Source organism: Dendrobium catenatum, unplaced genomic scaffold, assembly GCF_001605985.2.
Source record: "Dendrobium catenatum unplaced genomic scaffold, ASM160598v2 fragScaff_scaffold_706, whole genome shotgun sequence".
Taxonomy (NCBI): domain Eukaryota; kingdom Viridiplantae; phylum Streptophyta; class Magnoliopsida; order Asparagales; family Orchidaceae; genus Dendrobium; species Dendrobium catenatum.
In genome coordinates this window covers 1,004,850-1,024,804 of record NW_021319168.1, presented here as the reverse complement: position 1 = coordinate 1,024,804, position 19,955 = coordinate 1,004,850, and the positions used below count along the sequence as shown (strand labels likewise).

The window sequence follows — 19,955 nt, the reverse complement described above, 5'->3', positions numbered from 1 at the left end:
CTTAAGGTTGATCCTTGATGTAATCCAACTGAAATGGGAAAATACCTGGTCAAACAACCTTGTGTTTTAACACAAGTAATAGCTCCTGCATACATATCTTTAATGATTTGAATATAAGCGTTATTAGCTCCTTTCTTTTCAAGAATTCTCCATAGCACTCCCTAAAGCCCCCAGAAAGACATCTATACTTGGAAAGGTTATCTCCTTATTCTAGTCGAGTTGACTTGGGAGTTTGAGTAATTTTGAAAGCTCGCAATAATCATCCCTCTCTGCTAAAAAGTTTATATTAAATTATCAATTCTTTAACCACGCTCACTCAATACATTACTTGCTGCATGTTTTCCTATAATTTTATAGGAAACTACATAGTTAGCCAAGTGAGAATTATGGAAAAACTAACAATTGTATAAGCCTAGCCCTGGTAAGCGGCTCCCTCACTTTACAACAAGATCTACATTAGATGGTGCACAAGTATCCTTCCAGCAGGCAAGTCAAGTGGCTACCCCATAAAGACGAAATGTCTGGAAAAAGACAAGGCCCATCTAAGGCGATGATGAGTCGGGAGAAAACACACTATTGCCTCGGAAGGTAACTCCTCCCTTTGTGAAAAGATCCACATTGAGCAGTGCGTGATTTCCCTTCCAATAGACGAATCTAGATGATTATTCCCACAAAGACAAAATACATAGCAAAAGAAAAGGCCGATCTAAGACAACACATGTGCGGAGTCAAAGAGTTAGAGAAATTCATTGGTTATCAACGAGCAAATATTATTATGTTCATTACACAATTTTATTCATTCACAAGAGCAAGTTAAATTAAAAGTTGTAGAAATTTATTCGTCATCAACAAGCAAGTATTATTATATTTATTCTACAACTTTATTCATTCATATGAGAAAGCTAAGTTAAATTTTAGAGAATTTCAAAAAAATAGTCATCAGTGAACTAATATTATTACATCACAACTAAGGACAAATGAGCACATACAAATAAAGGGATCAACGAGTGAAGAACTTCTTCTATCATATTGAATGACATTACATTTACATAATTATAAGAAAAAAAGGGGAAAGAATATAAAAGGCAACCTTAGTCAGTGATCACACTATCCCCGTAGCTCTCTTCCTCCGACATCAGATTATATGAGAAGACATTGTCCTCAAACTTGAAATTGAGCTCTATAGAGGCGAATAGCTTTTGCAATAAGTACTTGATGCACTCATCATATTTCCTATTAAGGATCTTTTGGTATTGAGGATAGTCAAAGAAGGCCACCCACCTTTCCTCCTTCAACTTGAAATCCCTAGCTTATCGGACAAGTTCTTCAATACTCCATCTCGCTAAGTCTTTAACCTCCTTTAAGGTGGCATACTTCTTCAACAGGCCCTCCTGTTGAGCTATCTCTCTCCTAGCCAGCTTTGTCTTCAGGGACTCGATCTCCTTCTCAACTGCTTGTTGAAGGGAGAATTCCTCATGGAGAATGGAATTCACTTTCCGGGGGCCTTCACTTAGGCTAGTGAGTTGCTTGACAATATGTTGATGGTCGCCTCTAAGGTGTACATTGCTAGTTTATGGCATAGGCACCCATGATCCCGCCTGAAGACACTCATGGTCAACCTCAAAGAGAAAAAGCTTACAAAGAAATTCACAAGCCAAAAGGACAAGTAACATACTATGGAATATGTCATACAAAACCTGCAGTCTTTCATGCTCTCAAACCAGGAGAACCCTCCACTTCAAGCTATCAAACGCTCAGGTTTCCTCCTTGTTGAGCTCAAGGACAACGGCCTTGTCCTTGGTGTAGAGGATGGGCGAGTTGGCACCACCCAACCAATGCATGACTTCATTTAAAAAAAGGACTTCCAGTCCCTCACCTTTTTCGCCAAGCCACTAATCCTAATGTAAAGCGAATAGAATTGAACACTACCATCCATGAAGGCATTGATGGAAAATATGTGGTGGAAGTGGAACAGGGAGAGGTTATGCTTGATCTTCTCTTGTCACATATGTGAGACAAAGGTCACCACGCTTACAATTGAGTTAAACATAATTTGCACCAGCACGAACCCGTAGAAGCTAAGGATCTTGGCCAGTTGTGAGAAAAGCATGAGTTGCAGGCCAAGTTTGAAGTGGCCATAGGGGAAACATAGCTAGCCCTCGTTGAAGGTGTCAATGTGTTCATACTTAGTGGGTACTCATACTATCATTCTTACAGCAGTACCTAAACCTAAAGAAGATTATATCAATCTTAGTCACCATCAAGACAAGATTGTACTTGAACTCAGCAAATGCCTTATGAAACCTCCTCAAAGATGCCATCTCAAATGAGAAAGCTCATGCAAGCAAAATCGAGAAGAAAATTGAGGCAAAGAATGCAGCGAAAAGAAATGAAGAAAAAATGTGCCCCACTCCAAAGGACCGAGGGATAATTGTAGAAAAAATGAAGACCCGAATTCCAACGCTCGAGTCACATCCGCCGTTAATGAGCTAGATCTCACCTCTCATAATCATGAAAATATCTGCTCACTTGCCCAATGAAGAGTTGTCCCCACAACCAACAATTGAAGAGTCACCCTCAATTTTAAAAAAAAAAAAAAAAGAATATTTGCTCTTGCTTAACATGGTAAAGAGGTAAAGATCCATCACAACTAAAAATTGAAAAGTCATCACAAATAAGAAAACAAAATAGCAAAAAAGTTTTAAGTTGAGTTCACAAACAAAAAATACATAGCACATAGAACTAATATTTTTTACAATCTCTATTACATCTATGCGAGCCTACTCACTCTCGAAAATAGCCTATATACATGATCTAACAAAAAGTCAGGAGACAATACACCTTTCTCCACCAAATGGCAAAGGATGAAGCCATCACTAGCAAAGAACTTACTGATTGCAATGACTAAAGAAGCTTGTGAGTTGCCATAATCTCGGCCCTCAGCTATGGCACCTCCCCATGCAACATAACATCTTTATTATTTGCCCAGCCCGCCTTCTCTAGGGCTTCAATCCTCCTCTTCTTTTTTCTCAGACTTGATTCTAATGCGGGTAAATCTTCCTTTTAAGGCTTGAACTTAAAGCAAAATTCATTCACCTTTCGCAATCATTTATCGAGGGTGACAAATTTAAGAATAATCTCATATCGCAAAGAACAAATGTATTGTCGAGAATATCACTAAGATTCATTCTTAAATTATATCTCGTTAGTAAAGACTCTCACGTGTCCTCTAACCTATGATTTTGATAGGTAAATGATTATGGTCGGGACCCTCTGACCGGTTGGTTTGGTCATAGATAAGCGCCAATAAATTATACTCATGGCCATAGTCTATATGTTCCTCAATGGCTAAAACTCTTGAGTAATGAATAATAGGGCATACTTCATATGACACAAAGCCTTATATTAGCTAAGTTCCACTTGGATTTATCCTCTTAAACAAAGCCTCACCCTAGGTTTATAAAAAACCTTAGATTTGCCGACATAGATGTTGTAGTTAAGTTGGGTAGAGTATTTCCTTTGACTAAGTAGAATAGGGACTATGACAACCCGGGACTACGGAACCATGGGATCTTGATCAAGTTCGTCATCCTTCCCCCACCATTTGCTTTAAGTGCAATGTGGTAAATTTTTAATATGAATATTCAAATTTACTGTTACTATATGTTCGGTATTTAATACTAATCTAATTACTAGCCTAATCAAATGTGTTCTCCTGTCATTGAGAGGAATAATTAACCATAAGGGCTTGCACTTATGAGAAACGTGAACTCAAATCTTAAATTTCTAGCAAAATAAATGTGAAATCTCTAGGCAGCATCTTATCTCCAATCTAATATGTCTTCCAAAAATTTATCCCGAAATATGATGCCATTGAAAGTCTTGAAGTCACATTATCATACCATTTCAATTAATTTGAAATATTTTCTCTGATATAATACAATCGCAGGTCTTCTGAAACAAATTTAGAGCTTATGCTCTACTTAATATTTGAAGAACATGATGCGAAAACATGGAAGGAGAAGAAAGTGATTGTAATGATGAATGAAAAAAAAAGCATATGAAAGAAGGAAAACGTGTTGCTGCTTTTCATCACAATCGGTAGCATTAACTTGCAGATGCAAAATATAATCTCTTGATTTATGTCATAACTACATAAATACCAGAGTATATAGCAGAGATTGAGCACTCTGAAACCTAGAAATAAGCATAAACCTGCACAAGAAAGACAACAATAAGGTCAATGGAAAACTGTGTGACGCTCATGTAAAAAGTTCAAGTAAAAATAGTTAAATATTGACAAATTGTGTAGACAACTTGTTAATAGCAGGATAATTAGTCATGGAGTGCAGTTCGAACAAACTAAAAGAAATTTATGGAAGAAAGAGAATGAAGAACATTTACAGGAACTAAATGGACAAATCATTGCACGTTTATACCAAGCTCATAATTTTTTACATGATTGTTCTCTTCGGGGTGTTATCTGCAGATATATCAGTGAATGAATTCCAATGAAATTACTATACATAACTACTTATGAGTTGAGGTGATAAAAGAAATGCATAAGCTTCATATGCGTATTCCCTAAGATCATGAAGTAGAAAGATGGCGCACATATAAGGAGGGAATTTCCAAAGTGCATTTCACACAAGAATTAAAATTGCTTTCTGAGATTAAAAAAAGGCAGTAGAAAACCTAAGTCAGCATTTCCTGAAACATGTGAACCTATACTCCACCAAAAAAAAAGTTTCAAATGAAGATGCCAATATATGTGGAGAAAAGAGACTTTACCAAACAATTAAGACTCTAAACTACCTTCAAAAGATTCGGGTGATGGTTAGCTAAAGACATTAAAACAAACACCCTTCCAAAATTTCATTCTAGCACCAATATTGGTATTCCAAGAGATAAGATAAAAGGAAGACTTAGATGCTTTCCTGGCATCCTTAATAAAATAAAAGATGTTAATGTCTTTATCCCTTCAAAGTCTATAAGATTAGAGTTATACAATATTTATTTTGAATAAAATAATTTTAAAAAGTACTTAAACTGCACTAAATAGATATTCAAATTCATTGAAAAAAAAGGAAACAAATAAGGCATGCATTTGCAAATGATGATCTGGATAAGTGAACTTTTCCTAAGTAAATGAAATATAATAAAAGAGTACATGATATGTAATTTAGTGGATGTATACAAAATAATGGGATATTGATGATGATATAACTTCTGTTAAAAAGCAAATTAGGTAAATGGAAAGATACCTTTTAAGCATTATGTTCTACAAAAATATCATGGATATTTAAAGGTAAAGTTTATAAACTTACACTTAAACCTAGTACGTCTAATGGATATGAGTGTTGCACTGCCAAAAAAAAAAACTAATAACCATGTTAAGTGAGGCAAAAATGAGAATGTTAAAGTATTTATGTGGTAAAATTAGGTTGAAATTGTGCTAAATTACCTTATGACAGATGATGAAAATAACATCTATTGAAAATAAGGTGGTAAAAATAAACTTAGGTGATTTTGACAACATATAGATAAAGATACAGCAATACAATAATTCAATAAAATTAATGCAGAAGGATGCTAAGAGAAAAGGTGGACCAAACAAAGATAGAAGCTTAATAGTGAATAGAAATGAATGAAAGTGAATGACACATAATTTCAATCCAAAAATAGTTAGGATAAGAAAAATGATGTTGATTCCATTTTACAGTCTATTTGCATGCTAGATTTGAAAGTTATTTTGTATAAAGAATGTATAGCATATCATACCCCCTGTATTGTCCAGTTGCTTCATCTATTGTGTCCATAGCCTGCCAAAGTAGTGCAAGTGGAACCCAATGAGGGGGATATTTAAAGCGGGCAACATCCAAGATTAGTGCCATATCACGACCAGCATGATAACCACCAATGGGAGAAAAATGACCGGTCCCTGTCTGAACAATTATAAAATTTAAGTTTTAACTCACCTAATTAACATCCAAATAGCAAAAGAAGAATACAAAAAAACTGAGAAACAGAAGCTAAATGAACCAAGATGAACATTCAGTAAAGCACACTTTAAATGAAATTCTGACAATCATGTTCTAGTAGTAGCGAACGGGTAAACCATCCATCTGATCAACCATCGAGACAGAAAGTTTCTACTAGTACAATCAGTAGGAGAATATCATCCTCAATAACTGTAGACGTCATGCAGGAAATTATGGCAATGTGAAAGAGCATGCCAACAAGCAAAAAGGTAGGATGAACAACATTTAATGGCTACATCCATCGCTACAAAGTATTGGTAGAGATGATTTATGCTTTAAACCAGCTAAGTGGGATAATAGATGTGGGAGAAACGCACCAAAAAAAAAGATTCAGAAAGAGAATTAAAAGATGCTGTTTTCCAATGAAACCAATAATATTTAATTTGCAGTTGGATCTGGCATATCAACCACACAAGATAAATGGTATTACTTATAGGTGCATGTACAGCAGGTTTTGATCTCACTAACTAGACGCATTCCATGAGCTTTATCTTACGAGTTACCCCTCCAAATATTTCCATGTAATCTAAATATGAGTAAGACAATCTCCATAGTATATATATATATATATGTTAGGAAAAAGCTATGTGTAAGTTTTAGCTATACTTAGTTCAGAATGACAAAATTCTTCAATGTTTACTGACTTTAGAATCATAAAGATGGTATCAATGAGAAAAACTATGGCGTGAAAATACCAATGAGTTAACAAACTTAAAAGATGACTTGCATGCCATTTATGGCAATGTTCTAATTTCTACGTTAACCAAATTCCTTCTTTTAAATTTACTGCCAAGTTAAAAAGTTCAAGGCATACCTTAAAGAATCAACAAAAGCAATGTAAAATGAAACTTTTAAATAAATAGTGGAGGAAGAAAATAAATATCTGCTGAATTTGGATGCAAACGTCACAATAGCCGGAAGTACTGTAAACTGGAGAAATAGGTTGACTGGATTTATTAAAGTAATAAACAAAAATGTCAGCATATATTGACCAACTTAAAAATGCTAACACATAATTCTGAGTTAGCATTAATTTTTACAATAGCTCTATCAGTTCGTCACCCAATTTTTTTCTTTCTACATATATGGGTTTTTTTCATATCTTCCGTTATCAGTTAAATTTTTTAGAGTTTGGCACCTCTTTTGCAGGATGATTGATACTATTAAAAAAAATAATTGACTAGATAAAGGATAGCTCATATCAAACGCACCATGTTTATATTTTAGCTACTTCAAGAAAGTTTTAATATATTACTCCAAGAAATTCTAAATTCTTGAAAGAATATAGTAGAAACCTGCTTAAAGGGTTTCCTATGGTATGATGTGATCAAATGACAATCCTCCGAGGAAGTACAACTAATGATATGATCACGAAAATCATCCAGGGAGCTTTGTTTTGTATTATAGGCCTTAACTTTAGCTCCAGAACAGTGAGCCAAGCACGCAACTTTTCCAAATGTGATCCCTTCACTTTTCACTTTCTCCAAAGGTTCACAACAATCTAGCATGGACTCATCAAACCACCTCCAAGGACCTGGATAAAAGAAAATGAGAATAGCCATTAACCAAATGATAAAAATGACTAAACAGAGAAATCAAGTAAAAAAATTTATGATTTAGAAGATCATTGGATCATTAGAGGATGGGAATAATTTATTTTATTACCTTATCTTGCTGACAATAGAAGAAACTGTCACATTATGTGCTTATATCCAATTATCCAAAGAATCAGAAGATTTACAAGATTATACCGTACATGCAAGAACATACAAGTGGAAATTCAAACTTGTAAAAGACAGCATATGTAATAGAAGGATACAGACGGTGCAATTTTCTGTGTCTAATATTTTACATAATTTGCTATGTTAACATTCAAAAGGAGTTAAGCTTGCACCAATGTTGAAAAGTTAACTGTTATATAAAAATACTAAATATGCATACTATGATTTGTTCTTTCATGTTCTTTAGGTATCAAGAAATGGCAAATCACTATAAGATTATAGAAAAGTAAATAAGACATTAATCTTTTATTGTTATTGATAGAAAACTAACAGCATATCTATGTCAAAAGCATGAAAAGCAATGATTTTATGAGTTGTGTTGGTTTATTTTGTTTTTTATATGAGTTGTATCAGTGTATTTTATTTTCTTTTATTATTATTCTACGAGAAACATGTCAATTATGTCAGTTCCTATACAGACGGGATGAATTCTCTAATATTTTTTAATAGTTTGTTAAGTTCAACTCAATCAGCACGTATGGAATTTAGAAGAAGCATTACCAAGTGTTGCTACACTTTACTATTCACTATTTTCCATCAACAAGTATAGTTGCAGTTTACAATTCACTGTTTCCCGAATGGGGCTGCTACTGATGTGTGTTTTCCCATTTTCTCACCATTTACCTCTATGGATTTCCCACTATGACTTTGTTCTTCCTTTACCGCTATATTGTTGTCACCATTATGGATTTACCACCATATTATTTTTGTTTTGCATTTAAACTTTCCCACTAAGTTATTTTGGTTGCATTTTGTGGGGTCCTAAAATTTCAACTTTTGGTTTCCCCGGCCTCTTTGAGTGATTCAAGGAGAATTTTCATGGATTAAGTTTCACGGAAAATTTTCAGAAGGCAGATTGGTTGACACTGCTCAGATATTTAGCCCTTATTTAGTGAGAACTTTAAGATCCGAGTTCAAGTTTACCATAGGCACAAGCCTTTATGATTAATTATCCCTCCTGGTGACAATATAACAGTTTCAATTAAGCCTAGCATTAGATAGGCACTTAGTACGTAGTGTATAGCAGCAGCAGGTTTAGATATTTTAGGGTTAGTTGTTCATGATTAGAAATTTACCATATTGCACTTAAAATGGATGGCGGCGTAAATGATCATAAAGCGATCAAAATCTCATGGTTCCATCTTCCTTGGTCAACATGGTCTCTAGTCTACTTAGTCAAAGGATCCTTATCTACAACTTTTTGTTGCTTCATCCAAGGGTACCTTATATACCTGGGGTGGAGGTTTATTTAAAGGTCAAATTCAAGTTGACCATACAGAGGCCTTTGTGCCCAACTACCTATTCTTGCTTGTCCGACAACCTATGGAATATGGAAGTTCGTTCTAAGTGATTTTTATGTTTTGACACATGTGCAAAGTTCGTTTCATGAATAGGCAACATACAGTCTCTCCACTAGCGTGTAAGGGGTTCCTCTTATGTAAATTTGATGTTTCAAGCACAACAGTGTAGCCCGTTTCACGATAGAAAGACATTCGGGTGATTTTACATATCATCATGCCCGTCAACTGTTGCTTTCATCTACCTTCACTCGATTGACTTGCACGCGAACAATTCTTCTCTAAAAAATATCGATGCTCTAAAAAATATCGATGCAATCTGTTTCACAAATTGATGAAGTTTGAATTGTTTTGATTCGATCAAGAAATGTTGAAGCTCGTCACATGCGACCTCTTATTTGTCGATTACCATTTTTGACATGCTTGCATTAATAGCGAAATATATATGAAGATCAACAAATTCCCTCCAACAAATATAGTATATTCCTATAGCAAACCATATTCGTTGCAACTGGTTGACCCTACGGATCTCCAAATCTTTGTTTTGGATGTCACACGAAGGGTTTCATTTTGCAGATCTCCAATAGCTTACTTGGATGTTACACTTACTTTCTTACTTGCATATCTTCATTGCTGCAATGAGCAAACTAAGCTTTGATTAATTTTGAAGTTTTGATGGCCTTTAAAAATTCTCTTTGAGTGAAAGTGAGACTAACCTCAAGAGTCAAGTGTTGAATTTGAGTCTCTTCTGGCTCGGGTGATAATAGCTTGTTGAGCCAACAAAGGATTGTGATTGGTCTAATGCTTTGTGTTGAATGGACTTTTGATAAAGATTTTTCATTATAGAGTTTGGGGAAACCTTCTGCCCCAACTTTATACTTTGACGGACTTGATGAAGGATTTTACTTGAACTATCTTCTTTGATTTGTCAAATTTTGATTACACCGTCTACCCTATACTTTTTGCTTTAACAGGTTCGACGAAAGAATTTTCCTAATGTCTTCTTTGACTTGTCAAGAGTAGAGCATACCTTCTGTCCTATGCATTATGCTTTAGTGGGCTTGATGAAAGATGTGATGACTTAGCTATTGAGGCTTATTTTAGGTCGATGGTTGGGAATTATTAGTCCGGAGTTTTGTGTGAAATTGACTTGTTGATGATTAGATTCCCTGCTTTCAGCCTCAAGATTTTTATGAAAAACAAGATGACTTATTGGATTTTCTAATTTGTGTTTTATCGAACTTATTGAAGAATATAAGCTTTTTCAATCTTTACTTTGTGCTTGACAAACTTATTGAAGAGAATTATGCTTCTAACTTGATAAAGATATTGAATTTGGCTTGATACCTTCTTTTGTAATGGACCACCCTTTTAGTAGTACCTTAATCCTTTGACCAATTTATAAGAACTCTTTGATTTGGGTTTCTTGAATTTCTCAAATTGGATAAGCTGAGGACTTGATCTCTTATCTTCAGGTTGTAGAAACAGGGCTTTCTTACTGCAACCTATCTTGTGGTTTGTTGAGTAAGCAAAGTTGTCAGCGACTTGACCAAACATAGGCTTGTAGAATCCGAACTTATATACTTGCTTGAATGCGGGGGCTTTCCTACTACAACCTCTTCTCATGGCTTGTTAAGTAGAAAAAAGCTATTAGCGGCTCGACCACGTCTAAGTTTATTGAATCCGACCTTATACACTTGTTCAATCCCTAAACTTGAATTACAGGAGATCGTGTTTTTTTCAATTAGATTTGTTGAAATTTGCTAATGAAAAGTTCTTTCTTCCAAGCTTTTAAGGTCTTGAAACTTGCTCATTTGGCAGTCTTTTGGCTTGATCACACAAATATTTTTGTATGATATTTATCTTCTCGACTCTGCTTCAATCTATTTACCAGTTGAGGGAACCTTATAAATATGAACTGTTCCGTTTCTTCAAGTTGGATGAGCTCTAAACTTCATAGCATTTATCATCGGACAAAACGAAAATAATGGATTTCCTACTACGAACTCTTCTCAGGCTTGTTGAGTAGAGAAAAGTTATGAAGGTGGGGATCTTCGATATTCAAGATGATGACTTGATAGACTCCTCGATACACCAGAATCAATTCCCCTTCTTGGAATATTCGAGAAAGTATCAGACAAACAAAAGATCTTGACATCTTCGCTCGATAAATCTCAAGATTATGTTGGGCTTGGAGTTTGATTTTATCCAATGCATTGACTCTTCCGTCCTCAATCGAGCGTTCTCCTCTTGAGTGAGATCACATTGAATATCTACACAAAGCGATAACAACTCAATCTCAAGAGGCAATACTCTTTCAATATGTCATCCTCTATTATTTTTAGTAATGATCGTTTTGAGTAGCTTTATCATTATTTTCTTTAAGACTTCTACCAAACCATTGGCTTTTAAATTGTAAGTTGACAAATGTCGTCAATCAATTTTGTGTCGGTCGACGAATCTTTTTTTTTATGCTTTTAAAAATTGGGTTGTTGTCTGAAATAATACAGTGTGATACGCTGAATCTCTAGACAACATTGTAAGAAAGTTGATCACTTGATCAACAGTAACTTCTTTAAATCAATCCGCTTCAGCACCCTTAGACAAGTAGTTGGCCGCTGCCAAGATGAGACAGTGCCTAGTTGACAATGGTGGGTTGATTGGGCCAATTATATTTGTGCCCCAACACTCGAACGACTAAGATAAAATTTTAGAGTGCAATGGATTTGACAATTAATGCAATGTATTACCATGCACTTGACATTTGTGACTCTTCTTAACAATTTCAATACAAATTTTCACCATCATTGACCAATAATAACATATTCTTTTAATTTTGAGGGCATGCGACCTAACTGATGTGCATCACAAAGTCTTTCATGAACTTCAATCACCACCTTATCAGCTTTCTTAGTCCCCAAAAATTACATCTACATTTGGACATGTGATACAGAGTTTTGTTTATAAATATATATCACAACACCCTTTTCCAATTTGTGTAGCTAACGATTTATTTGTTGGAAGTTTGTTTGCTTAAAGTAATTAATCAAGGGTTGCCTCCAATCATCTTTCTTTTCTATCATTAAGACTTCATGTCATGATTATGAGACTTCAAAAGACTTATGACTTCTTTTGATGACATAAAATTTGTCTTGATGATTCTCAGAAATGATTTGTAGCGAAGAGTAATGATCAACTAGAGTTGCATCATTTTGTCTTGAATTTAACGACAGCTCTTTATACGAGGTTTATATGAAAGTTGGCTATAGCACTCGGTGAGTGTAGACTCCAATCAACATGTACTCATTGTTCATGCTCATTATTTCTTTGGCTAGCTTTGCTAGAGAGCTTGCTTTGCTATTTAGAGCTTAGGAGATCTGAGTCAAAGTGATGTTTAGGATCTTCTTCATGTCACTCCAGAGCTATAGCATTTTCCTGTTAAGGCTTTTGGGCTTACATGCTCTTAATTCGGATGTAAATGCAACTGGAGCACATACAATCAAGCTCACACAAGAAGAAGAAATTGTCTAACAATCTTAAGGATAAACTCTTTAATGTACATCATGTACAATAAAAGATTTAAGTACAAAAACTTGAAAAAAAAAAATATTTTAAGGATGGCAATGATCCATTGCTATGTGATGACTTGTCATCGGATGATAAATAACTTGTTGATGATGAAATTCAGTTTTAACCATCTAATTTACAAGAACAAGCTCTGAACATTGATTTCTTTGATGCTGATAAAAATAAATCATATGCGTCTAAGAGAACAGATATATAAAATTTTGAATTCCTTAAATTTTTTTAAAAGTTAATTACTATTCTCATTTTTTTGGGGATTACTAATATTTAGGAAGAGGAATATACGTGAAATTAGAGAAGAAGAAGAAGGTTTGGGACTTCGAACTCTACTAATGATGAGGCATGGGAGAAAGTTATCCGCTATGAAAGACCCTCAAAGCAATGATAGTATTGAGGACTTTTTTATTTATTGTTATGCTGTTAATTTAATCATTAGAAGTTCAATGTTGAAAAGTAGAAAATTAGGAATGAAAGAGTTAATTTTGTGATTAACATAGTTAATGTTTTTAACTCCAACTAGATATATTATGTTATTTTTATTTAATTTTGATATCTTATGTTACTTTTGACACATTGATATTTGCATTACAATTCAAATTCGCACAATTGGTTACTTATTACTTCGCATCTTGCACAATTAGTTACTAAATATATACATTACTTTTTTACTTCTTAGTACATTAGAATGTTTATTTGTCATTTTGGAGTGTATTATTAGTTATAATGATAATTCACTTCTAACTTTTATTTTAATTTTAAGCAATTTTTGGACTATGAGGCTTACGATTAAAATGCCTTAGGCTAATTCACGTCTAACTTTTATTTTAATTCACTTCTAACATTTTTTGCATCCCTTTTTTGGTTTTTTAGTGAGTTTTTCTTTGCATGTTTTAGTGTGAGAATGGTGCAAAAGAGAAAAGGAGAGGGTAAGAAAGAATAAAGATATGTACTATTTCTCTCAAATTTTTATAGTGAATTTCTTGGTGAGGAGTGGCTCTGTGGTTTTTTTCCTAGTTTCGAATTTTTCCATGCTAAATCTAGTGTTCTTTCTTTTTCGCTGCTTATTTATTATTTGTTTTGCTGTGTGGTTTTAATTCGCCAATAACACCTACTCCAAATGTAGTATCATGTTTGGGACTTCCATTACGCAATATTTTGGGAAAGATTTCCTTTTTTCGCCTGGATCCTTAAGAACTTATGCAAGTGAAATTCATGAAAATGTTTATACTGTATGTGTTAAAACCTACTTTTTTTCAGTAGATTTATATAGATTTTGCATAGTTTCTTATTTTAGGTTCATATAAGTCTATAAATAGGACCCCTGCAGGAATATAAAATTCCTCGTATGTATAGAAATAAATTTCTTCTTTTTTTTTTCTTTTTATGTTCACGTGCTTGCTAGGTGTGAGTTGTTTAAGTGGGGCATAGGAGTGGACAACAACTTCCAAGAGAAGATTCCTTGTACTAACATGAAGCCTAGACTTTCTCTTTGGGGTGATTTTTAATTCTATCTTTTAAATTGTTCAGCCATTAGTTTTGCATGTTGATTAAAACTTCATCAAGCAAGATATGTGTAGGGTTGCTGTTGAAGCGTAAATTTTATAGTTATTGAATGTTATAATTCATCAAAATTTTCTTGTGAAATTTTAAATGTTGTGTGATTGTTATATTATTTTGTGAAATGAACAAAGCGTGATTACTATGCATGTATTAAAAGCAATAAGCTTTTGTTGAAATTATGAATAAGAAACTCTGAATTATAGTTCTATTTTATTTTCAATTTGCATATCATCCTAGATTGCACTAAAAATTATAGATCCATACCCGTTTTAAATCAATCGTTGAATAGATAGCCAATATACAGATTTTTAAAAAAATTTAAGACTGAACTAACCAAATTGATAATTGTATGCATGGATAAAAATCACCTTTCCACTTTCGTCCCGGATCAATTGCGAGAGCATTCAGAACCATGGACAGACTTGCCAAACCACAATAGGAAGGCTCAGATTGTGTTTGGAAGTAGGAAATCAGCTTAAAAAATCCCTCCATAGTTCCATTTTGCAGGGCTTCAGAAAAGAGTTGCTGGACATTTCAGAATAGTCAAAGAAGGTAAGCAACTATCAACAGGAAACTAGAAAGGCTTTGCCGAAATTCCAAGACAATGTAAAAGGAAATTTTAACTAAATAAAGCAGAAAGGAAAATGAGAAGGTCATAAAATCTCTGAATCACAAAGAACGGAGAGAACATATGAAATGCCCTTTCCAAAACACGATGGAGAACTTTTTTTCTGTAAAAAAGATAATCTAAGAGAGTTATAAGCGCAATATAGTTTAGGGAAAAAAACATTAATTGCAGTCATCATCTAAAAATTCAATAGATGCAGTCATCCAAAAGCAAATAATGTTCACAGAACCTTATCTAATTTTATGCCCATAAATTCTTTGTTTCTTAACACAGTCTCAACCCTGATTGCAAGACATAAGAGAGTGAATTGAAAGAATTTTCCCTTCAACACGTAAATTCTAGTCAACACAGTGCACCAGTGAAATCCAATAATCTGTGTTTGATTGATCTTAAGCAGTTTGACTAGACTTAACATCAATAATAAGTATAAAAATAGACTTGTAACTGAAAACATTTTCTTCGCATAAAGAACCTTGAACATCCAAATTTCAAATCAGAAAATTGTGCCTTCTCGGAATACTAAGTTGCATGTGTGACAGACAGGCAACAACTATTTACATATTAATACCTTAAAACACAAGATTTTTCACCATCACATGTTGACATACGTGGAAAGTGAAATCCTAACCTTAAACAGACATAACCGTAGAACATATTATGATGAAAGCTTAAAGCTGAACTATTGCTACTGGATAAAAGGTTAGCGGGGGCACGTTGGGCAGTTTAGCTATTGTAGGGATAAATCCTACCAAACATAAATTTATAGATTTTAAATCCTACTATTTTAATAGATCCCATTTCACCACAATTATCGATTAAATTAAAGATTTGTTAAATCCCACCATTCACAGGATTTAATGGACATAAAGATTTCTCATTGTCAAAAATCCTAAATTCTTAAATAAAAAGCCAAATAATTTATCAATATTTAACCAGACTTAATAGTTCTCATGTAAAAACCCATGTTAAGTTGAACCGGGCCAGTTTAATTGACTTGGCCTGGCCAGATTTCCTTCCACCAACTCTTGGTCCCTCTTAAATCCAGTAGACAATAAGTTAGGTCAAGAGAGATGTGAGGGAAAGTACTCGGGCGAATGAACCAAAGAGCGATGATGACAAAAAGAATGAACAGGAGGGAGATTACAAGATGGTGTGAGTGAGGACCGAGAGAGTTCCATCATGCCAAGAGAGATGCATGAATGGGGGACCAACAACTTGGTGACATAGAACCGAGGAAGGGAGAAGGCTCGTTGGTTGGAATTTTGTTATAGGAGATCTTCATCTTTATGAAACTAGGAAAGCTCTCAACTCTAATTTTATTCTTGGTAAATTTTTTGTGTTTATGGAGATATGAATTCAAGTGGCGCTAGGTAGCTTATTAAGAGGTAAATGTACATGATGTTTCAACTAGTAAAATCCTAACCTAGTTTCATCTATTATGATTAATTTCACTTAAAGAGATGTTATCTAAATATTAAACCTAAGATTATATAGTGACTATGATTAAGAAAGTTATTTTGAATTGAGTTAATGGGTTGTGCTATTCAGAGGTTAAGTAAATCATTAACTTAAAAGAAAGAGCATCAAGTTGTGTATTAGTAACAAAGGTTGAATGGGTGGTTTGTAAATATAACACTTTTAGGTTTATTGTAATAAGGAGATTAATAAAGATAATGAGATCTATAAAAGATCAATTGGGGTTCATTATGAAGTATAAATTCAAGGGAATTTGTAGAATCATTATTTATAAGAATATGTTTAATTGGTGCTTTTGGTCATTTATGTTCTAGTATAAAATGCATTGCATTTAATTTAGATTCTTTTCAATCTAGGATGTGTTAAGTACCGTGTGTTGAAGCAAGAAAGATTAACATCCAAATCAAAATATTTGACTGCTTCGTAATCTCTATTATGTAGTTACTTTTTACTAATTAACGGATAAACATATTGCTCCTTACTGTAAATATATTCATTATTACTTATTTGTATGCTTCAATTGTTGATATTCTATTTGAAATTTATTTTATTTAATCATAGTAATTCACATGATCATATTGATATGATGTAATAGTTAATATTATCATTTCATTTGTTGCACAAATTCCAACAAAAGTTTGTATACATCATTGTGATTGCTGAGAAATACATACTACTTTTTTTCTTTTTTTAAATACCTTCTACTTATTTAAATCATAAACTATATTGATATGTGATAATTTTTTCTAATAACAATAATAAAATTTTAATAATGGAATCTTTAATCTAATATAAATTTATATAAGGTATACTTATGTGCATGGTATGTGTATTGTCGATAGTACCCCTTTAAATATTATCTAGCCAAATCGAAAGGTCCACATCTATGTTGCACCGATACGGCGACACGGATACGACACGATACGGTTACGGGACATGTCAATTCTTAAAAATACAGGAAACGGGTACAGCGCGGACACGACATTATAATTTATAAATCATACATAAAAATTAAGAAAACAAACAAAGCATAACAATTGAAATTACAAAAAAAAAAATGACAACAACATCATTTGTAGCCTTGTAGCTTATAATATCAAAATATAAGCAAGCATTAAATGTCTAGTACAACAACAAAAGCATAAACATAAATTATCTAGCACTTGGGGTTTCAACTATTCAATAGAGGGAATTATATAATTATCTTCTTCATCGGTTTGTCTTTGAACTTCTATATCATCTTCAATAAATATCATTGCTTCTAATTCAGGCTCATTAAGTGAAAGATTAGTAAATTTTAATATTTTTCTATCATCAAGAGACTCAAATCCACCTCGAAAATGAGAGAATCTTGCTCGCAACCACGGAAGTAAATACGACACGTCTTTTTTTTCAGATTTCTTTTTTGTTTTTCAAAGGACACACGCGTGTCCTTTTGAAATTAAATAGTATTTTAATTGGATACGGCTTTGGCGTATCCGACAAGTATCGGTGGAGTATCGGAGGCGTATCCGTGTATCGGATACAGCACGCCTTCATAAATAGGTGTATCGGTGCAACATAGGTCCACATAGTGGCAAATCCTTAAAAAATATTAGATTTTTATCAAAGTAGTGGTCATCTATTATAGTTGTAAGGTGTCGTAGTAAAACCATGTGTACTACATATATATGCATATATATAAGGAAAATTATGAATGAGTAATTGAAATATATAAATATAATCTACATGTAAGTGAATGTTTTCACATTTGAAGGAAATAACCATAAGTTTGAAAATATTTTTTTATAAACTATATTGCATAATAAACACTACTTAATTATTACAATATTTTAAATATTATTTTTTATATACTATCTATAACTATTTGGCAGAACTCCCATTTCTATTTTTTACTACTTTATTGTTCATATTTGTGCCCATGCCTTTTTATATTTCACTCATGGGTTTCACCACTGACTTTGTTTATTACAAATGCATTCCTATTATTTTATGATTTTCAAGTTATTAATTATTCATCATCTAGAATAGAGTTCTTTTACCCATGCTTCAGGTTCAGGTACATCATTGAAAGATGATTAAGGTTAGATTAATAAGTTAGTTCAATAGCAATTTATTTCTCAGATAAGTAACGCATTACTTAAATTATATTTACAGTTTGGTAGATAAACTAATAGCGTTATTAGATTTAGATGCTCTGATAATCTTATTAATGGACAAATAGTCTCGGAAATCAGTTTGTACTTCTTCATACTAAATTATTAAGATTCATCTCAACCCTTCTTGTTGAGTATATTGATTTACTTCCAGGCCCATAGGCGTAGTGTGACATCTCACATCAACTTTAATCCTCTCAAATTATGATCAATCTGAATTTACATGAATAACTAAATCCAACATGAGTTAAACATCCTAACTTCCGATTTAAACACTAGGAAAGCACATTTTAAACAGCACATCGCCAAATATGCGCCTCAGTAACCAACCCTAACTCCTCCTTTTCCACCAATCTCGACGGAGGAAGTCGAAGGAATCGAATCCAAATCGAGAAAATAATTGAATGGGTAGAAATCTTACCTTCCCTTCAGCCGATGCGAACTCGATGGCCGGCGGCGATGGGAGAATCCGGCGGTAGAGACCCGCGACAGCCATTTAGCTGGTTGATTCCCTTGAATTCTTCTGCTTGGTGTACTCCGGCGGCTAAAGGGTTTCTTCTTTAACCTTTTCCATTTATATAAACGTCTTCGTGTATTCGCGTCGGCGAGGCCGCAAATTTTTTAAAAATATAAAATAGAAAACGACTGTTTAACAAGTATTTTGACAATTGGTGGAAGGTAAGTCAAGCCGCGGCTCACGCTAGGAAGTAAATATTTTATGAAATTTGATGAGTGAGGCTTTATTTAGGTTTTTTTTTATTGCAAATATTTTTTGTATTTGAATTTTGTATTAAAAATTTACTTTAAAAAATAGTAAAACAATTTGTCATTAATACAATTTTAATGAGTCAAAAATAAGCTGACTCGACTCAATTAATTGGCACTTAAATTTGCTCATTTAATGATAGTTAATTATAGGTGTAAATTATTAATCCAACTCAAAAAATTCGGAATCGGGTCAACCCGTTCAACAAACAGGTCAGATTTGTATACCAATTTATGATCCACTTGAAAAATGGGGTTGGATTCGAGTCAACTCACTAACTCGGATTTGAAATAAGTTATAGTTGCCCACATGTGTTCCTGCACAAGCTCGACGCTTCGCTGTGCTGCATGTGCATACATATTGCACCCCACACAAGCAGACTCGCTCGCATTTGTACCCTGAGTCCCTCGCACCACGCGCATGCATTCAAACCCAACACTCACACTCACCCCTCACTTCACCCGTTCTCATCACCCACCTCACACTCACGCTCATAGTTGGCCTACACCCTCATTCGCCTGCTACCTTGCTCGAAACCGAGTTAGCGCGGGTCGGGTTTGGGTTTGAATTCCTAAGGTGTTTGACTAATCAAGTCGTTTCAAGTTGGATTAGTGAAAGGCCAGTCAGTTTCATATTAGTCCCGAACCCAATCCAAAAATCCGTT

At 33.9% G+C, this 19,955-nt stretch overlaps 1 protein-coding gene across 1 annotated transcript in view; it reads right to left on the bottom strand.

Moving 5' to 3' along the window:
- The window catches only part of LOC110107635 (glutathione gamma-glutamylcysteinyltransferase 1-like), a gene marked incomplete in the record, with an annotated part of 35,395 nt that extends 16,282 nt beyond the window's left edge, over positions 1-19,113 (bottom strand). The window contains 6 exon segments of the mRNA XM_028695917.1: positions 1,091-1,598; positions 4,164-4,215; positions 5,782-5,945; positions 7,337-7,575; positions 14,634-14,790; positions 18,947-19,113. Of these exon segments, the coding sequence (XP_028551750.1) occupies positions 1,572-1,598; positions 4,164-4,215; positions 5,782-5,945; positions 7,337-7,575; positions 14,634-14,790; positions 18,947-19,021 (714 nt within the window).
- Positions 19,114-19,955: the final 842 nt, after the last annotated feature.